The sequence below is a fragment of the Zophobas morio genome, unplaced genomic scaffold, assembly GCF_036711695.1.
Source record: "Zophobas morio isolate AGI-343-1 ecotype UQ-CSIRO unplaced genomic scaffold, CSIRO_AGI_Zmor_V1 ptg000008l, whole genome shotgun sequence".
NCBI classification, from domain to species: domain Eukaryota; kingdom Metazoa; phylum Arthropoda; class Insecta; order Coleoptera; family Tenebrionidae; genus Zophobas; species Zophobas morio.
In genome coordinates, this window is record NW_026972113.1 from 3,208,479 (window position 1) to 3,223,115 (window position 14,637).

Sequence of the window (14,637 nt, forward strand, 5' to 3'; positions counted from 1 at the left end):
CCAGTTTTCTTAATAAAAAAAAAACAAAATGTTTTAAGTACGATTTTATTATTAAAAGGAGTCAAACTCTTCTAAAGCACTTAGACTAGCAACATTGCTGTCAGATTTGATCATTTCACAGAAATGGACATCGGGTATGGGGTAACCCGATCTACTACTAAATTCGTCTGTTTTCGAAACCCGAAATACTTTGGAGGGATGTTTCTTCTTGTAAGTATTTAGAGTGTCTTGAGCCATTCTTCTGGATTTTTCCGTACAGCTGCGTATTAAAAAGTACAGAAATACCAACTGTGGATTCATTTCTAAAAGTTGTTTCAAAGGACCAGCACTAAAGTTGTCTGTTTCTTTACAAATAAGTACAATTCGTTCCAGTTTTTTGGATTTAATGAGGCACAAGTTCTCTATTAACTTATCCAGCGGGATTCGATGGTTTTCGTACCTAGGAACACATGATGATGACTCAGTTACAACTTGTTAAACTTACCTAAAGTCTTTTAATGAACTAGCACTCGAAATCGCGTTACATATGCTGAAATTTAATTTCTCGTTCTGAGCAATTGACAATATTTCCAGTTTTTGCAAATTTTGACACTTTTGCAAAACCTGAAACGTGTACAATTAGTAAAAACTATTTTTTTTTATATATACGTATACTTGGGTTAAGAAACTACCATCTAAGGTTACAGGAATTTCAAGAATCAAACTTTCCAGGTGTTCAAACAATGAAATTAATGGATAGCCCTGGATAGCACTGTGGTGTGCAGTTCTTAAAAACATAAGTTATTTCATAAATCAGAACAAACGTGAACTTACTCATGGCACACATAAAGTTCCAAGTGTTCTAACCCTAGAAAATTTTTGAAAATATTTTCAGCCGGGTGTGTGGGGACGCAATTTTCTATCCCTATTCTTTTTCTTGAAAAACTATGAGGATCTCTAACACCAACGGACGCGGATGCATTTTTATCTAAACTTACTTTAGTCTTGACGGATTTATATTTTTAACTACCTACTTACTGAGTAAAAGACACATCATTACACACAACTTTTTCACGCGTGTGGAACAAGGAGATCTAAGTATATCTTCCACTGCTTCTCTACATCGACTGTTGCAAACAGGGCCACTGTGATAAAAATTTAATTCTTCGAAAAATATAGTATCTACAGTACATTCGTTCAAAATTAAACGCTACAATATAGCATGAAAATTTCAAAAACGAGCTCAGTTTACAACTTACACGTGCGTCTTTCGGACCATATGGTTTAGAGCAATGCAACTCATCTAGAACTTGCCAACTTCCTAACTTACCTTCAATTTCAAAAATACTTTTGGACCGCAACTGCTTAACACTAAGTTTTTCTAAAACAGTATAAACAAACTTCGTTTTGTGGCAGACAATACCTACCACAACACATAACATATGGCTGACGAGCCCTCCTATTATTATAATACGTAGTCAGCCAATAATGATCAAAATTAATAGAAGGAACTGGAGCATTCACTTGACAAAAAATCTTACTTTTGCTTTCACCATTCAAACAATGGAGGATAATTTCTCGTCCAGACGGTTCTTCCACATCTATCTACAAAGCTAATCAGTACCTACGTTACAACGCTGGAAAAATCACCCACCCAAAGCTTTCTTAATTGTGGAAAAATCGTCTCAAGAGTAAAAGGACTAATTAAAGTTTTCACTTTAACAACGCTAATGTAGAGTGTTTCAACCGTCGGCATTCTATGATTACCTACTTCGTCACGTCTGTTCACCGATATTCCTAATTTTTTAATCTATAATAAGAATAGTCAAAATTGTTTACACTTATCGCAAAATACGTACGTTTAATTTACTAAAAGCCTCAGTGTCTACAGACGCCAAACTCAAGTTTGTGTGAATGGCGTATAGAACTTCTAAATTCACCATACTTGTCACAAATTTTCGTAATTTGGCGGCTTGAATCCAATATATGCAGTTAATATTGAGCGTTGTGACGCGCTCGAATGCAATTTTCTTCGATATTTGAGACAAATCTTCCAGTTCGTATTTTTTACACAGATCGATTTTTCTAAAATTTAAAATGCAGTGTTTTGATTGGTTGAACTGTCACAATCGACGACCAATCACACATGCGAATCAGGCGAGCCCACCTTTCATTCTAATATTGGTTTCAACGAGAACAACTCTGCATTTGTGTACCTTGCCCACAAATTGCACTTTTTTTTTTAATTAATTATGTAACAAATACTGACCTGATAACATTTCTGTCTTGCAAAAAATAATCACACTGGTAAACGTCACAAAAACTTAACAATGTAAACGTGTCGATGTCACTCAGTATTTTAATTAAGACTTCATTGGGTAAAGAATAAAAGTACGAATTTTTAAATGATTCGGACATTCCAGATTAATCAATAAATTAAAAATGAAAACGTATGTTACTTGAAATGTTGGGTTATGTTCATAGAATATCGTCACTCGGTAGAATTTTCAATGGTTATGTTCATAAAAAAACTTGTCGTTATGGTGGACTACGATTACCGGTTTCATTACCAACATAAAAAAGTGAATCAAACTAGAGAACATATCAAACCATCAGCGTCAAAGAAATTGTTAATGAAATTGCGTTGTATTGAAGAAGCGGGAGTCAGTGGCGGCACTTCAATTCTTAATAAAAAAAAAATCAAAAATGTTTTAAGTACGATTTTATTATTAAAAGGAGTCAAAATCTTCTAAAACACTTAGACTAGCAACGGTGCTGTCCGATTTGATCATTTCACAGTAATGGACATCAGGTATGGGGTAACCCGATCTACTACCAAATTCGTTTATGTCCGAAACCAGAAATACTTTGCAGGGGTGTTTCTTCTTGTAAGTATTTAGAGTGTCTTGAGCCATTCTTTTGGTTCTTTCGGATTGTTCTGTACAGCTGCGTATTAAAAAATACAGAAATACCAACTGTGGATTCATTTCTAAAAGTTGTTTCAAAGGACCAGCACTAAAGTTGTCTGTTTCTGTACAAATAAGTACAATTCGTTCCAGTTTTTTGGATTTAATGAGGCATAAGTTCTCTATTAACTTATCCAGCGGGATTCGATGGTTTTCGTACCTAGAAACACATAATGACGACTCAATTACAACTTGCTAAACTTACCTGAAGTCTTTTAATGAACTAGCACTCGAAATCGCTTTACATAAGTTGAAATTTAATTCCTCGTTTCGATGGAGTGAAAATATTTTGAGTTTTTGCAAATTTTGACACTTTTGCAAAACCTGAAACGTCTACAATCAGTAAAAAATAAAGTTTGACACATATTACTTATACTTGGATTAAGAAACTACCATCTATGTTTATAGGGATTTCAACAATCAAACTTTCCAGGTGTTCAAACAATGAAATGAGTGAATAGCCCAAGACAGCACTGTGGTAGGCAATTCTTAAAAAAATAAGTTATTTCATAAATCAAAGCAAACGTGAACTTACGGATTGCATACATAAACTTCCAAGTGTTCTAACCCTGGAAAATTTTTGAAAATATTTTCAGCCGGGTATGTGTGGACACAATCCTCTCCCGATATGTCTTTTCTTGAAGAACTGCGAGGATCTCTATTACTGAGTAAAATACATATCATCACACACAACTTTTTCACGCGTGTGGAACATGGAGACTTAAGTATATCTTCTACTGCTTCTGTATATCTACTGTCACAATCAAGACCATAACCACTGTGATAAAAATTTAGTTCTTCAAAAAATATAGTATCTAGAGTACATTCGTTCAAAAATAAACGCTACAATATATCAATGAAAATTTAAAAAACGAGCTCAGTTTACAACTTACACGTGCGTCTTTCGGACCATATGGTGTAGCGTAAAATAACTCATCTAGAACTGCCCAACTTCCTGACCTACTTACAATTTTAAACATCTTAGTACTCATTTTTCCTACAACAGTATAAACAAACTTTGTTTTGTAGCAGACAATACCTACCATAACACGTCACACATGGCTGACGAGGCCTGTTATCATAATACGTAGTCAGCAAATGCTCATTAAAAGAAATAAAATGTGGTGCACGCACTTGACAAAAAATCTTACTTTTCCTTCCAACATCGAAACAAAAGGGGAAAAATTCTTGTCCAGGCGGTTCCGCATCTATCTACAAAGCTAAATCAATACGTACTACGCTCGAAAAAACACCCACCCAAAGTTTTCTCAGTTGTGGAAAAATCGTCTTAAAAATATCACGATGAACGAAATATGTCAATCTGGCAAAGCTAATGTAGAGAGTTTCAACCGTCGGCATTCTATGACGATGTAATTCGTGATCGTCGTTCACCGATATTCCTAATTTTTTAATCTATAATAAGAATAGTCAGTCAAAATTTTTTACACTTATCGCAAAATACGTACCTTTAATTTACTAAAATCCTCAGTATCTAGAGACGCCAAACTCAAGGTTGTCTGAATGGCATATAGAACTTCTAAATTCACCATTCTTGTCACAAATCTACGTAATTTGTCGGCTGGGATCCAATATATGCAGTTAATATTGAGCGTGGTGACGCACTCGAAGGCAATTTTCTTCGATATTTGAGACAAATCTTCCAATTCGTATCTTTTAGACAGATCGATTTTTCTAAAATTTGAAATATATTAATGCAGTGTTTTGATTGGTTGAACTGTCACGATCGACGACCAATCACACATACGAATCAGGCAAGCCCACCTTTCATTTTTCATTCTAACATAGGTTTCAACGAGAACAACTCTGCATTTGTGTACCTTGCCCACAAATTGCACTTTTTTTTTAATTAATTATGTAACAAATACTGACCTGATAACATTTCTGTCTTGCAAAAAATAATCACACTGGTAAGCGTCACAAAAATTTAACAAAGTAATCGCGTTGATGCCACTCAGTATTTTTATTAAAATTTCATTGGGTAAAGAATAAAAGTACGAATTTTTAAATGATTCGGACATTTCAGATTAATCGAAGAATTAAAAATGAGAACGTAACGAGTGATCAAATAAAAAACGCGTCCAGTTGCTTCTCGATGCTCAAATGTTTTCTGAACGTATGGCGTAGAGCGGCTAGCAAACGGAAAGATGACAGCACGTGACCAGCGCAGATCGCACAATTTCGTTCTGGTCGAGTCCATTGTGAGCTGAAGGGGGAGATACATTTAAAACACAGTGGCGCGCGTCTACTCGTTGTTGATTAGGTTTTTTCCTACGAGCGGTTGGTGTGTTCTCGAGTTGCTTTGTGTTTTCCAGTGTATTTTTTTATAATAACTAAAACAGTATTTTTAAAGACAAATTTAATTAATCAAATAAAAAATAATTCATAAAAAAAATAAGAAATGTTGTATGATGGTACGACACTGGTGACTTGAAGCCGCGCACCCTAAGCTCCGCCCATGTCATCTTCTATTCTGCCAGCCGCTCTAGCTACCGTCGTAAGAATCATTTCCGGTTAGATCGATAGATCGAGTTTTGTATCGCATATATAGTGTTCCTGTAGAGGAACACTACACATATACAAACCATATTAGGTATATAATACAAACCCTCTCTGATGATGTCAGCTACGCGATACGTTCAAAAAACATTTGCGCATCGAATAGTAACTAGAGGTGTTTTATTTTTGATCGCACGTTATGTTACTTGAAGTGTTGGGTTATGTTCATAGAATATTGTCACTCGGGAGAATTTTCGATGGTTATGTTCATAAAAAAACTTGTCGTTAAAGTGGACTGCGATTACCTGTTTCATCACCAACATAAAAAAGTAAACCAAACCATCAGCGTCAAAAAAATTTTTAATGAAATTGCGTCGTATTGAAGAAGCGGAAGTCAGTGGCGGCATTTCAATTCTTAATAAAAAAAAATCAAAAAAGTTTTAAGTACGATTTTATTATTAAAGGGAGTCAAAATCTTCTAAAATTATTAGACTAGCAACGGTGCTGTCAGATTTGATCATTTCACAGTAATGGACATCAGGTATGGGGTAACCCGATCTACTACCAAATTCGTTTATGTCCGAAACCAGAAATACTTTGCAGGGGTGTTTCTTCTTGTAAGTATTTAGAGTGTCTTGAGCCATTCTTTTGGTTCTTTCGGATTGTTCTGTACAGCTGCGTATTAAAAAATACAGAAATACCAACTGTGGATTCATTTCTAAAAGTTGTTTCAAAGGACCAGCACTAAAGTTGTCTGTTTCTGTACAAATAAGTACAATTCGTTCCAGTTTTTTGGATTTGATGAGGCATAAGTTCTCTATTAACTTTCCCAGCGGGATGCGACAGTTTTCGTACCTAGGAACACATAATGACGACTCAGTTACAACTTGCTAAACTTATCTAAAGTCTTTTAATGAACTAGCACTCGAAATCGCGTTACATAAGTTGAAATTTAATTTCTCGTTTCGACCGAGTGAAAATATTTTGAGCTTTTGCAAATTTTGACACTTTTGCAAAAGCTGAAACTTCTACAATCAGTAAAAAATAAAGTTTGACACATATTACTTATACTTGGATTAAGAAACTACCATCTAAGATTATAGGGACTTCAACAATCAAACTTTCCAGGTGTTCAAACAATGAAATGAGTGAATAGCCAAAGAAAGCATTGTAGTAGGCAATTCTTAAAAAAATAAGTTATTTCATAAATCAAAGCAAACGTGAACTTACTGATGGCATACATAAAGTTCCAAGTGTTCTAACCCTGGAAAATTTTTGAAAATATTTTCAGCCGGGTATGTGGGGACACAATTCTCTACCGATATTCCTTTTCTTGAAGAACTGGGAGGATCTCTATTACTGAGTGAAATACATATCATCACACACAACTTTTTCACGCGTGTGGAACATGGAGACTTAAGTATATCTTCTACTGCTTCTGTACATCTACTGTCACAAACAGGACCAGGACCACTGTGGTAAAAATTTAGTTCTTCAAAAAATATAGTATCTAGAGTACATTCGTTCAAAAATAAACGCTACAATATATCAATGAAAATTTAAAAAACGAGCTCAGTTTACTATTTACACGTGCGTCCTTCGGACCATATGGTGTAGAGTAAAGTAACTCATCTAGAACTCCCCAACTTCCTGACCTACTTACAATTTTAAACATCTTAGTACTCATTTTTCCTACAGCAGTATAAACAAACTTTGTTTTGTAGCAGACAATACCTACCATAACACGTCACACATGGCTGACGAGGCCTGTTATCATAATACGTAGTCAGCAAATGCTCATTAAAAAAAATAAAATGTGGAGCACGCACTTGACAAAAAATCTTACTTTTCCTTCCAACATCGAAACAAAAGGGGAAAATTTCTTGTCCAGGCGGTTGTTCCACATCTATCTACAAAGCTAAATCAATACGTACTACGCTCGAAAAAACACCCACCCAAAGTTTTCTCAGTTGTGGAAAAGTCCTCTTAAAAATATAACAATCAAGGAAATATGTCAATCTGGGAAAGCTAATGTAGAGAGTTTCAACCGTTGGCATTCTATGACGATGTAATTCGTGATCGTCGTTCACCGATATTCCTAATTTTTTAATCTATAATAAGAATAGTCAGTCAAAATTGTTTACACTTATCGCAAAATACGTACCTTTAATTTACTAAAATCCTTAGTATCTAGAGACGCCAAACTCAAGCTTGTCTGAATGGCATATGTGCAGTTAATATTGAGCGTGGTGACGCTCTCGAAGGCAATTTTCTTCGATATTTGGACAAATCTTCCAATTCGTATTTTTTAGACAGATCGATTTTTCTAAAATTTGAAATATATTAATGCAGTGCTTTGATTGGTTGAACTGTCACGATCGACGACCAATCACACATACGAATCAGGCAAGCCCACCTTTCATTTTTCATTCTAACATAGGTTTCAACGAGAACAACTCTGCATTTGTGTACCTTGCCCACAAATTGCACTTTTTTTTAATTAATTATGTAACAAATACTGACCTGATAACATGTCTGTCTTCCAAAAAATAATCACACTGGTAAGCGTCACAAAAATTTAACAAAGTAATCGGGTTGATGCCACTCAGTATTTTTATTAAAATTTCATTGGGTAAAGAATAAAAGTACGAATTTTTAAATGATTCGGACATTTCAGATTAATCGAAGAATTAAAAATGAGAACGTAACGAGCGATCAAATAAAAAACGCGTCTAGTTGCTTCTCGATGCTCAAATCAAATGTTTTCTGAACGTATGGCGTAGAGCGGCTAGCAAACGGAAAGATGACAGCACGTGACCAGCGCAGATCGCACAATTTCGTTCTGGTCGAGTCCATTGTGAGCTAAAGGGGGAGATACATTTAATACACAGTGGCGCGCGTCTACTCGTTGTTGATTATGTTTTTTCCTACGAGCGGTTGGTGTGTTCTCGAGTTGCTTTGTGTTTTCCAGTGTATTTTTTATAATAACTAAAACAGTCTTTTTAAAGACAAATTTAATTAATCAAATAAAAAAAAAATCATAAAAAAATTAAGAAATGTTGTATGATGGTACGACACTGGTGACTTGAAGCCGCGCAGCCTAAGCTCCGCCCATGTCATCTTCTATTCTGCCGGCCGCTCTAGCTACCGTCGTACCAGAGAACATAGAGAAGCGACATAGAGGCTGATTTTGCAAAACCACCCTTATTGACATTGGAGTCCTCAACCGCCAAAGGCAAGCGCCAAATTTAAATAGTCGATGCCAATAAAAACCTTGCTTCACTATAATTGTAATTCGTGTGACCTGAATGAAAGTGAAGGAAACAGTAAGCAGCTTGTAATATTCTGGTAAATCTAGTGTCAATCTGTCGAAAATAAAACGCGTCGTTAAAAATATGATGACATTTCTTCTAGTTACTTTTATTTCTAGTTAGAAACAAACACTGCTACCAACATAAATTGAGAAGTCCTCAACCGTCATTTGATTTAAACTATGGCGCTTCTCTATGTTCTCTGCATATATAGTGTTCCTGTAGAGGAACACTACACATACACAAACCATATTAGGTATATGATACAAACCCTCTCTGATGATGTCAGCTACGCGATACGTTCAAAAAACATTTGCGCATCGAATAGTAACTAGAGGTGTTTTATTTTTGATCGCACGTTATGTTACTTGAAGTGTTGGGTTATGTTCATAGAATATTGTCACTCGGGAGAATTTTCCATGGTTATCTTCATAAAAAAACTTGTCGTTAAAGTGGACTGCGATTACCTGTTTCATCACCAACATAAAAAAGTAAATCAAACCATCAGCGTCAAAAAAATGGTTAATGAAATTACGTCGTACTGAAGAAGCGGAAGTCAGTGGCGGCACTTCAATCGAGATATGGGTTGACACAAAAAAAAAACATTTACTTTTACAACTTTTTTCCATATGGGTGTACCATGACTCATAATTTCACTTATTGCTGTGCTTTCACACATGATAAACCGATAAGAAAAATCAATAATTTCCCAAAATAAGTAATCAATGATCAAATAAAACACTACACCCCTGCAGAAAACTTTACAAATGCGTTTATCGCCAAAACAAACATGTTGTGTAAAAACGGAATAGTCAGTTTTATAGTTGATAGCAAACCATTCCAATGTATTCGCGGTGGACTCCTGTGATATTAGCCGCCCATATTCAAATGGTAAGTAAAAATTTAGTCCAACCCTCACTTTATATATGTCGTAGGTCATGTCAACCAGATTAATATGTCGCTCAACCCACCGCGACGAAAAAATCCAGTCCGGCCCTGTATCCTACCGCACAAATACTTGTAACGCAGCTTTCGAGAAATGTTGCTCTGACGGATGTTGCTCCATTCTATCAGAGATCCCCTGGTATGTATGGTAAGATGGCCATTTTGAGCCACCCGCTGGCACTAAATTCAAATTTCAGGGCGATTTTAGTAATGGCGGCCGTCGTTGTATTCCTCGTACTGTGCATAATCTTTTTTTACTTAAATATATTTCTGGAAGTGATGAAAATGCGTCGTCAGAGAAACGCCGCTCCTGTTAACCAAATTTGTACGATTTCCAGCAGCCGTAAGTCGTGTGTGTGCGTGTTTAGGGTGTTTTAATTGTACAGTTGGTAATGTTGTAGAAAAATGCGAACGACCCCCTGCTTACAGTGTCGCTATAAATTTGCCTCTGCCACAACAAAATTTGGATCAAGTGCCCACGTATGAGGAGGCGACTGGAAAAAAAATAATTGGGGGGGATTAAGATTCGGCCAGAAAACTCTGCTTGTAAATATAATTAGTATAAAAATATACATGAAGGTACATAACGACAATAAAATAATATCATTCCATAAAAACAATTACACTTTAAGTAGTGCGGCTTTCACCTCATAGATGTCGCTTCTTCGTAAGTAGGTGGCGGGGTTACAGGCACGGCGTTAGTGTTACCGTTGTTTACGGGACGAGCTTCTGAAAAAACGCATTTTCACACAATAAAACCAAAATAAGAGTGATGTTACCATTCGCCAACACCAAAGTCAGTGGAGAATCGACTCGATCCTCGCTTTGCGGTACGCTCCTATTGCGCCCTCTATTCTTACAACAAGTTAACCAACAACCAAAAATGCATATACCTATGATGAAAGAAATCCCAGCTGTGAAAATCCTACAAAAAAATATAAGTTAGGGACTTTCGCTTTCCAGAAATATTACCAAATGTGAGCGTGGCTAAATCGGGGGCAACAGCCTTCCTCACAACACTTCTCAAAGACAGGATTACAATCGACAAAAGTTACGAGATTTCCGTCGGTGCGTGTATGGACTTCTGTAGTGCAAATGTATGCATGGATTATGGGCTGAAAGCAATATGGTAAAACACAAACGGTTGCGTTGCGGTAACTTACCACGGTGATATGTAGAAGGAAAAGTCGACGATAAAATGCCATTTTGATATGTACAAAAAAAAAAAAAAAAAAAAAAACAGGAAGGTGGTAACCGTGTTCTACAAATTAAGACATTCCTGTTTAATAGCCTCCAGGGCCTCGTGCTTTCATTTCCATCTTAGGTGGAAAAAAACTGAAACAAAAAAATGTTTTCAATTTTCCCCATTAAATTAAAACCCGTGCCGCCTATGGTGTGCACACCCAGAAAATTGCTATTTTCCGGCAACCCACTATGCAACAGGTGATCGCTCAATGACACGTGATTTATGGGTTAATGTTTACGTTATTTTCACACCAAATATTGCAAATTAACACAAACTAATATTTACCTTCAGCTGTTTCATGATCAACCAAACAACAACAACCAATATTGTAAAATTTACAACCGCTAAAACAAGTTTGGACGTGCTCAGTCAATGTCACGGTAAAACGTGCAAACGACAGTGGCGTCGAACGTCAAATGTCATTTTTTGACAGTCGTCGGTCACAAATAAGTTTCAAAGTACTTATTTCGATCCCATTGAGCTTTTCTAGTATCGCGGTAAACGCGAATTGAGCGTCAACATTTCTCGTGTTTTTTTCAACGAAGCAAATTGTGTTAGTGTTACGAGTCGCCCCTGCGTAGGAATTTTCGTGTTTAGGTTTAGTAGGTGGTAACTTGAGCAGCTGTCAACGCACGTGCCGCCCTCTACAGTGTTTCTTTCGTGTTTAGCACGTAGTGAGTACACATTTATCTATTTTTTTTTAAATAATCATCCACCTTTTACCAAAAATACAACCCCGTATGTATAAATTAAGTCTTCTTGCGTCTCCCTGGATAAAATTTTTGCCATTTGTGTACAATTTTTGACTGGATGACGCCAGAATTGCCAAACACGATTGACATTTGTCTAAAATAACCTCAAACTAGTTTTGTATAAACAGGCAGCTTCACTAACTCATAACTGGTCGAATTGTAGGCTACAATGGCACCTAGAAAGGGGAAAGTACAGAAAGAAGAAGTCCAAGTCTCTCTTGGACCCCAAGTTCGAGAAGGCGAAATCGTGTTCGGAGTGGCCCACATTTTCGCCAGCTTCAACGACACTTTCGTACACGTTACGGATTTGTCGGGTCGGGAAACCATTTCTAGAGTGACTGGAGGCATGAAGGTGAAAGCAGACAGAGATGAAGCTTCTCCGTACGCTGCTATGTTGGCTGCACAAGTAAACCAGAAAGTGAGGTTAGATTGTCCAATTATGAGTGTTTTTTTTTTAGGATGTGGCTGAAAAGTGTAAATCTTTGGGAATTACGGCTCTTCATATTAAGTTGAGGGCGACTGGAGGTAACAAAACCAAGACCCCGGGACCTGGGGCTCAGAGTGCGTTGAGGGCTTTGGCTAGATCTAACATGAAGATCGGAAGAATTGAGGACGTTACGCCTATTCCATCAGACTCGACCCGCAGGAAGGGAGGTCGTCGTGGTCGCAGATTGTAAACACAACGTTTTTATAATATAATTAATACGAATTTTTCAGTGTTTTATTATTTTATTTGTACACCTCATTGCTTACAAAGAATAATATAAACATGAATTACGATAAAGTGGCTAAAATTATTAACAACGATGTTTTCTTATTGTAAATTAATGTAGTTTAATTGTATTAGAGAGTGGAAAATAATTTATGCCTGAAGCGCTGGACGTTCTTGCTTGGCTTCCAACTCTGCGTTGGTTTGAGCATATCCAGTGCCACCTCTTTGCATTACAATAATATCTTTCTCCTTCAATTTCTGCTCCGTCAACGGATGAATCCAATCCTTTTTGATAATTTTCTCCACACATTCCAAAGTGACGACGTCTCCAGTGGGTTTGAGAACAGCACACGGGACTGAATTACTCAACACATCGTGAGTAACCGCGCACATGTACCTACTCTCCTTCGTAATCAAAGACTTCGCTTCCGAATCCTTAACCGGCGTAAACTTCACATCAATCAAATCCTTCACTTTCAACGGCTTCTCGGACATGGGGCACGGAATAACACTATCCGGTTTCTGCAACTTGGCTTTCTCAGCTGTTGGGGTCTTCGACGGTACCCAAAAACTCGGCAATTCTTTGTCCCTTCCAACTGCCATATTGGAAATCGAGGAGGGTTCTCCCCGCGAAGATTTCCCTTTACTCACGATACTATTCTCACCCTTCAAGAATTCGTCGACTTTTCGACTGGTTTCAGCAGCCGCTTTGTCCAAATTTAAGTCATCTTCTTTCCTTTTGAGTCGTTCGTACTCTTTGAGTTTGCGGCTGTTTTCGTTCTTCTTGGCGATGATGTACTCAAGAATGACTTGCTTGTCGAAGAGGAAGCCCTCTTTCGTGATTACGGGGTTCCGGCAGGGCTGCAGGGAGAGACAGCAACAGTCGAAGTCTTTGATGGAGTCTTTCCCCAGTCTTTGGGAATTGGTGCCGTAGCCGGAGGCCTGAGCATCCTTTTTCTTCTCGTGGTACGTATAAACAGCCCCCGCTGTACAATTACGGGCATGACGAGTCATTTCGGAACGACTTTTTTTGTTTTTACTTTTTAGATCGGGTTTGAGGTTAGGTTGTGACAGAACAAATTCTGGGATTTTGTTTTCGTGATTACAGTAATACAGGGCTGCCAAACGTCAAAACAGGCAACCCACAATACAACTACTATATTTTAAAATTAAAACCACTTTTTTTACACCAATTTAAAAACGAAATAGAATTTTATTGTACAGATGTAACAAAAATTAAATAAATTCGACGACTCACTGTGTCCCTTCCACTTGATGTATTCTTACTTTATGCATCCTCAAGTTTGACTTCCACTTAGTACGAAAAACACAGCGTTCACATTGAAACCACTTCACCTCCTCTGGTTTCTGATGCTTCAACTGGTGCAGCTTCATCTCGCCTGTGGTCAACGTCCGATGCGGACAATACCCACAATAAATCCAGGAAGCATTATCCAAACATTTGTGTCTTCGCAGCATATGTTGTTCGACTTGATACTTAGTCTGCCCCCCATACTCGCACAACTGGCACGTGAACCAAGTCACATTCTTAACTGAAGAATGCTTTGTTTGGTGGTGCTGCTTCACTGAGTGCTTCGTTTTACCCCGATATGAACACAACTCGCAATAAAACCACGAAATTTCTTCAGGATCTGTATGCTTGAAGAGGCGATGGATGGTAACGTCTTTCTTAACTTTGCCTCGGTAAGAACACTGGTCACAGTAGAACCATGAGATTTTCTCCAGAGGTGTGTGTCTGCGAATTTGGTGAACGTTGAACGCTTTTCTGTATTTGGTTTTGTAGGTGCAGTGATCACAGCTGAAGAGTTTTGGCGTCTTTTTACCGATGTGACGCAACGTGTGTTTGAGATACATGAGTTTCGAGTAGGTGGTGAAAGAGCACTTCCTGCATTTGTTCAAGTGTTCATTGAGTGGTTTGTTTTGGGAATGGAGACGAAGTTGGACGACGGAATCGGTTTCGAAGGAGCACTCTGTACAACGCAATTTTAAATCGAGGCTTGTACAATGGTAAAATGGGCTTTCGTGGACGCAGTGTGTGTTCCATAAATATACGTCTGTCGGAGCTTGATTAGTACGACTGCAATCCAACTCGCGTAATTCGGTGCTCAAAAACTCAAACAATATGCTCATTTTGTTTTAAAAAGAAATTACATAATCAGACATTTTAATCTAAAAGTGAGGTTATGTT

General features: G+C 37.4%; 8 protein-coding genes across 17 annotated transcripts; 2 read left to right on the top strand and 6 right to left on the bottom strand.

Annotated features, from left to right (window-relative positions):
* Positions 1–27: 27 nt before the first annotated feature.
* LOC135125039 (uncharacterized) lies at positions 28–2,596 on the bottom strand. Its single transcript, XM_064050333.1, has 10 exons — positions 2,249–2,596; positions 1,839–2,064; positions 1,634–1,789; positions 1,407–1,584; positions 1,239–1,360; positions 1,018–1,189; positions 814–967; positions 655–766; positions 485–603; positions 28–439 (listed from the first exon to the last, which is right to left on the bottom strand). Exons 1-10 carry the CDS (start codon positions 2,395–2,397, stop codon positions 52–54), a joined length of 1,776 nt encoding a protein of 591 aa, XP_063906403.1. The 5' UTR covers positions 2,398–2,596; the 3' UTR covers positions 28–51.
* A 90-nt stretch (positions 2,597–2,686) lies between these two features.
* On the bottom strand, positions 2,687–5,788 carry LOC135124745 (uncharacterized). 2 transcript variants are annotated; one of them, XM_064049960.1, is made up of 10 exons: positions 5,572–5,788; positions 4,836–5,519; positions 4,412–4,637; positions 4,203–4,358; positions 3,989–4,157; positions 3,839–3,942; positions 3,481–3,788; positions 3,322–3,433; positions 3,151–3,269; positions 2,687–3,105 (listed from the first exon to the last, which is right to left on the bottom strand). In XM_064049960.1, the coding sequence occupies exons 2-10, from the start codon at positions 4,982–4,984 to the stop codon at positions 2,709–2,711; spliced, it is 1,740 nt and encodes a 579-aa protein (XP_063906030.1). In that variant the 5' UTR covers positions 4,985–5,519; positions 5,572–5,788; the 3' UTR covers positions 2,687–2,708. The 2 variants fall into 2 exon arrangements, with proteins under 2 accessions (XP_063906030.1, XP_063906031.1); XM_064049961.1 differs by having other exon boundaries at positions 3,322–3,418; positions 4,836–5,788.
* A 108-nt stretch (positions 5,789–5,896) lies between these two features.
* On the bottom strand, positions 5,897–9,477 carry LOC135125041 (uncharacterized). 7 transcript variants are annotated; one of them, XM_064050336.1, is made up of 9 exons: positions 9,309–9,477; positions 9,045–9,240; positions 7,986–8,324; positions 7,627–7,788; positions 7,418–7,573; positions 7,201–7,372; positions 7,051–7,154; positions 6,693–7,000; positions 5,897–6,317 (listed from the first exon to the last, which is right to left on the bottom strand). In XM_064050336.1, exons 5-9 carry the CDS (start codon positions 7,517–7,519, stop codon positions 5,921–5,923), a joined length of 1,083 nt encoding a protein of 360 aa, XP_063906406.1. In that variant the 5' UTR covers positions 7,520–7,573; positions 7,627–7,788; positions 7,986–8,324; positions 9,045–9,240; positions 9,309–9,477; the 3' UTR covers positions 5,897–5,920. The 7 variants fall into 7 exon arrangements, with proteins under 7 accessions (XP_063906406.1, XP_063906409.1, XP_063906407.1 ...); XM_064050339.1 differs by having other exon boundaries at positions 7,051–7,117; positions 7,201–7,229; positions 7,309–7,368; positions 7,986–9,240; XM_064050337.1 differs by having other exon boundaries at positions 7,201–7,229; positions 7,292–7,368; positions 7,986–9,240.
* A 25-nt stretch (positions 9,478–9,502) lies between these two features.
* On the top strand, positions 9,503–10,338 carry LOC135125044 (uncharacterized). The gene is made up of 4 exons (XM_064050343.1): positions 9,503–9,664; positions 9,709–9,866; positions 9,916–10,061; positions 10,120–10,338. Exons 1-4 carry the CDS (start codon positions 9,617–9,619, stop codon positions 10,239–10,241), a joined length of 474 nt encoding a protein of 157 aa, XP_063906413.1. The 5' UTR covers positions 9,503–9,616; the 3' UTR covers positions 10,242–10,338.
* On the bottom strand, positions 10,255–10,975 carry LOC135125047 (uncharacterized). 2 transcript variants are annotated; one of them, XM_064050348.1, is made up of 4 exons: positions 10,882–10,975; positions 10,691–10,833; positions 10,498–10,643; positions 10,255–10,444 (listed from the first exon to the last, which is right to left on the bottom strand). In XM_064050348.1, the coding sequence occupies exons 1-4, from the start codon at positions 10,921–10,923 to the stop codon at positions 10,362–10,364; spliced, it is 414 nt and encodes a 137-aa protein (XP_063906418.1). In that variant the 5' UTR covers positions 10,924–10,975; the 3' UTR covers positions 10,255–10,361. The 2 variants fall into 2 exon arrangements, with proteins under 2 accessions (XP_063906418.1, XP_063906417.1); XM_064050347.1 differs by having other exon boundaries at positions 10,255–10,447.
* Positions 10,976–11,532: 557 nt separating this feature from the next.
* LOC135125045 (small ribosomal subunit protein uS11A) lies at positions 11,533–12,428 on the top strand. 2 transcript variants are annotated; one of them, XM_064050345.1, is made up of 3 exons: positions 11,533–11,638; positions 11,880–12,122; positions 12,175–12,428. In XM_064050345.1, the coding sequence occupies exons 2-3, from the start codon at positions 11,886–11,888 to the stop codon at positions 12,391–12,393; spliced, it is 456 nt and encodes a 151-aa protein (XP_063906415.1). In that variant the 5' UTR covers positions 11,533–11,638; positions 11,880–11,885; the 3' UTR covers positions 12,394–12,428. The 2 variants fall into 2 exon arrangements, with proteins under 2 accessions (XP_063906415.1, XP_063906416.1); XM_064050346.1 differs by having other exon boundaries at positions 11,634–11,702.
* LOC135125048 (nitric oxide synthase-interacting protein homolog) lies at positions 12,426–13,516 on the bottom strand. Its single transcript, XM_064050349.1, has one exon. The coding sequence runs from the start codon at positions 13,440–13,442 to the stop codon at positions 12,579–12,581; it is 864 nt and encodes a 287-aa protein (XP_063906419.1). The 5' UTR covers positions 13,443–13,516; the 3' UTR covers positions 12,426–12,578.
* Positions 13,517–13,682: 166 nt separating this feature from the next.
* LOC135125525 (RE1-silencing transcription factor B-like) lies at positions 13,683–14,579 on the bottom strand. Its single transcript, XM_064051187.1, has one exon. It carries the CDS (start codon positions 14,577–14,579, stop codon positions 13,683–13,685), a length of 897 nt encoding a protein of 298 aa, XP_063907257.1.
* Positions 14,580–14,637: the final 58 nt, after the last annotated feature.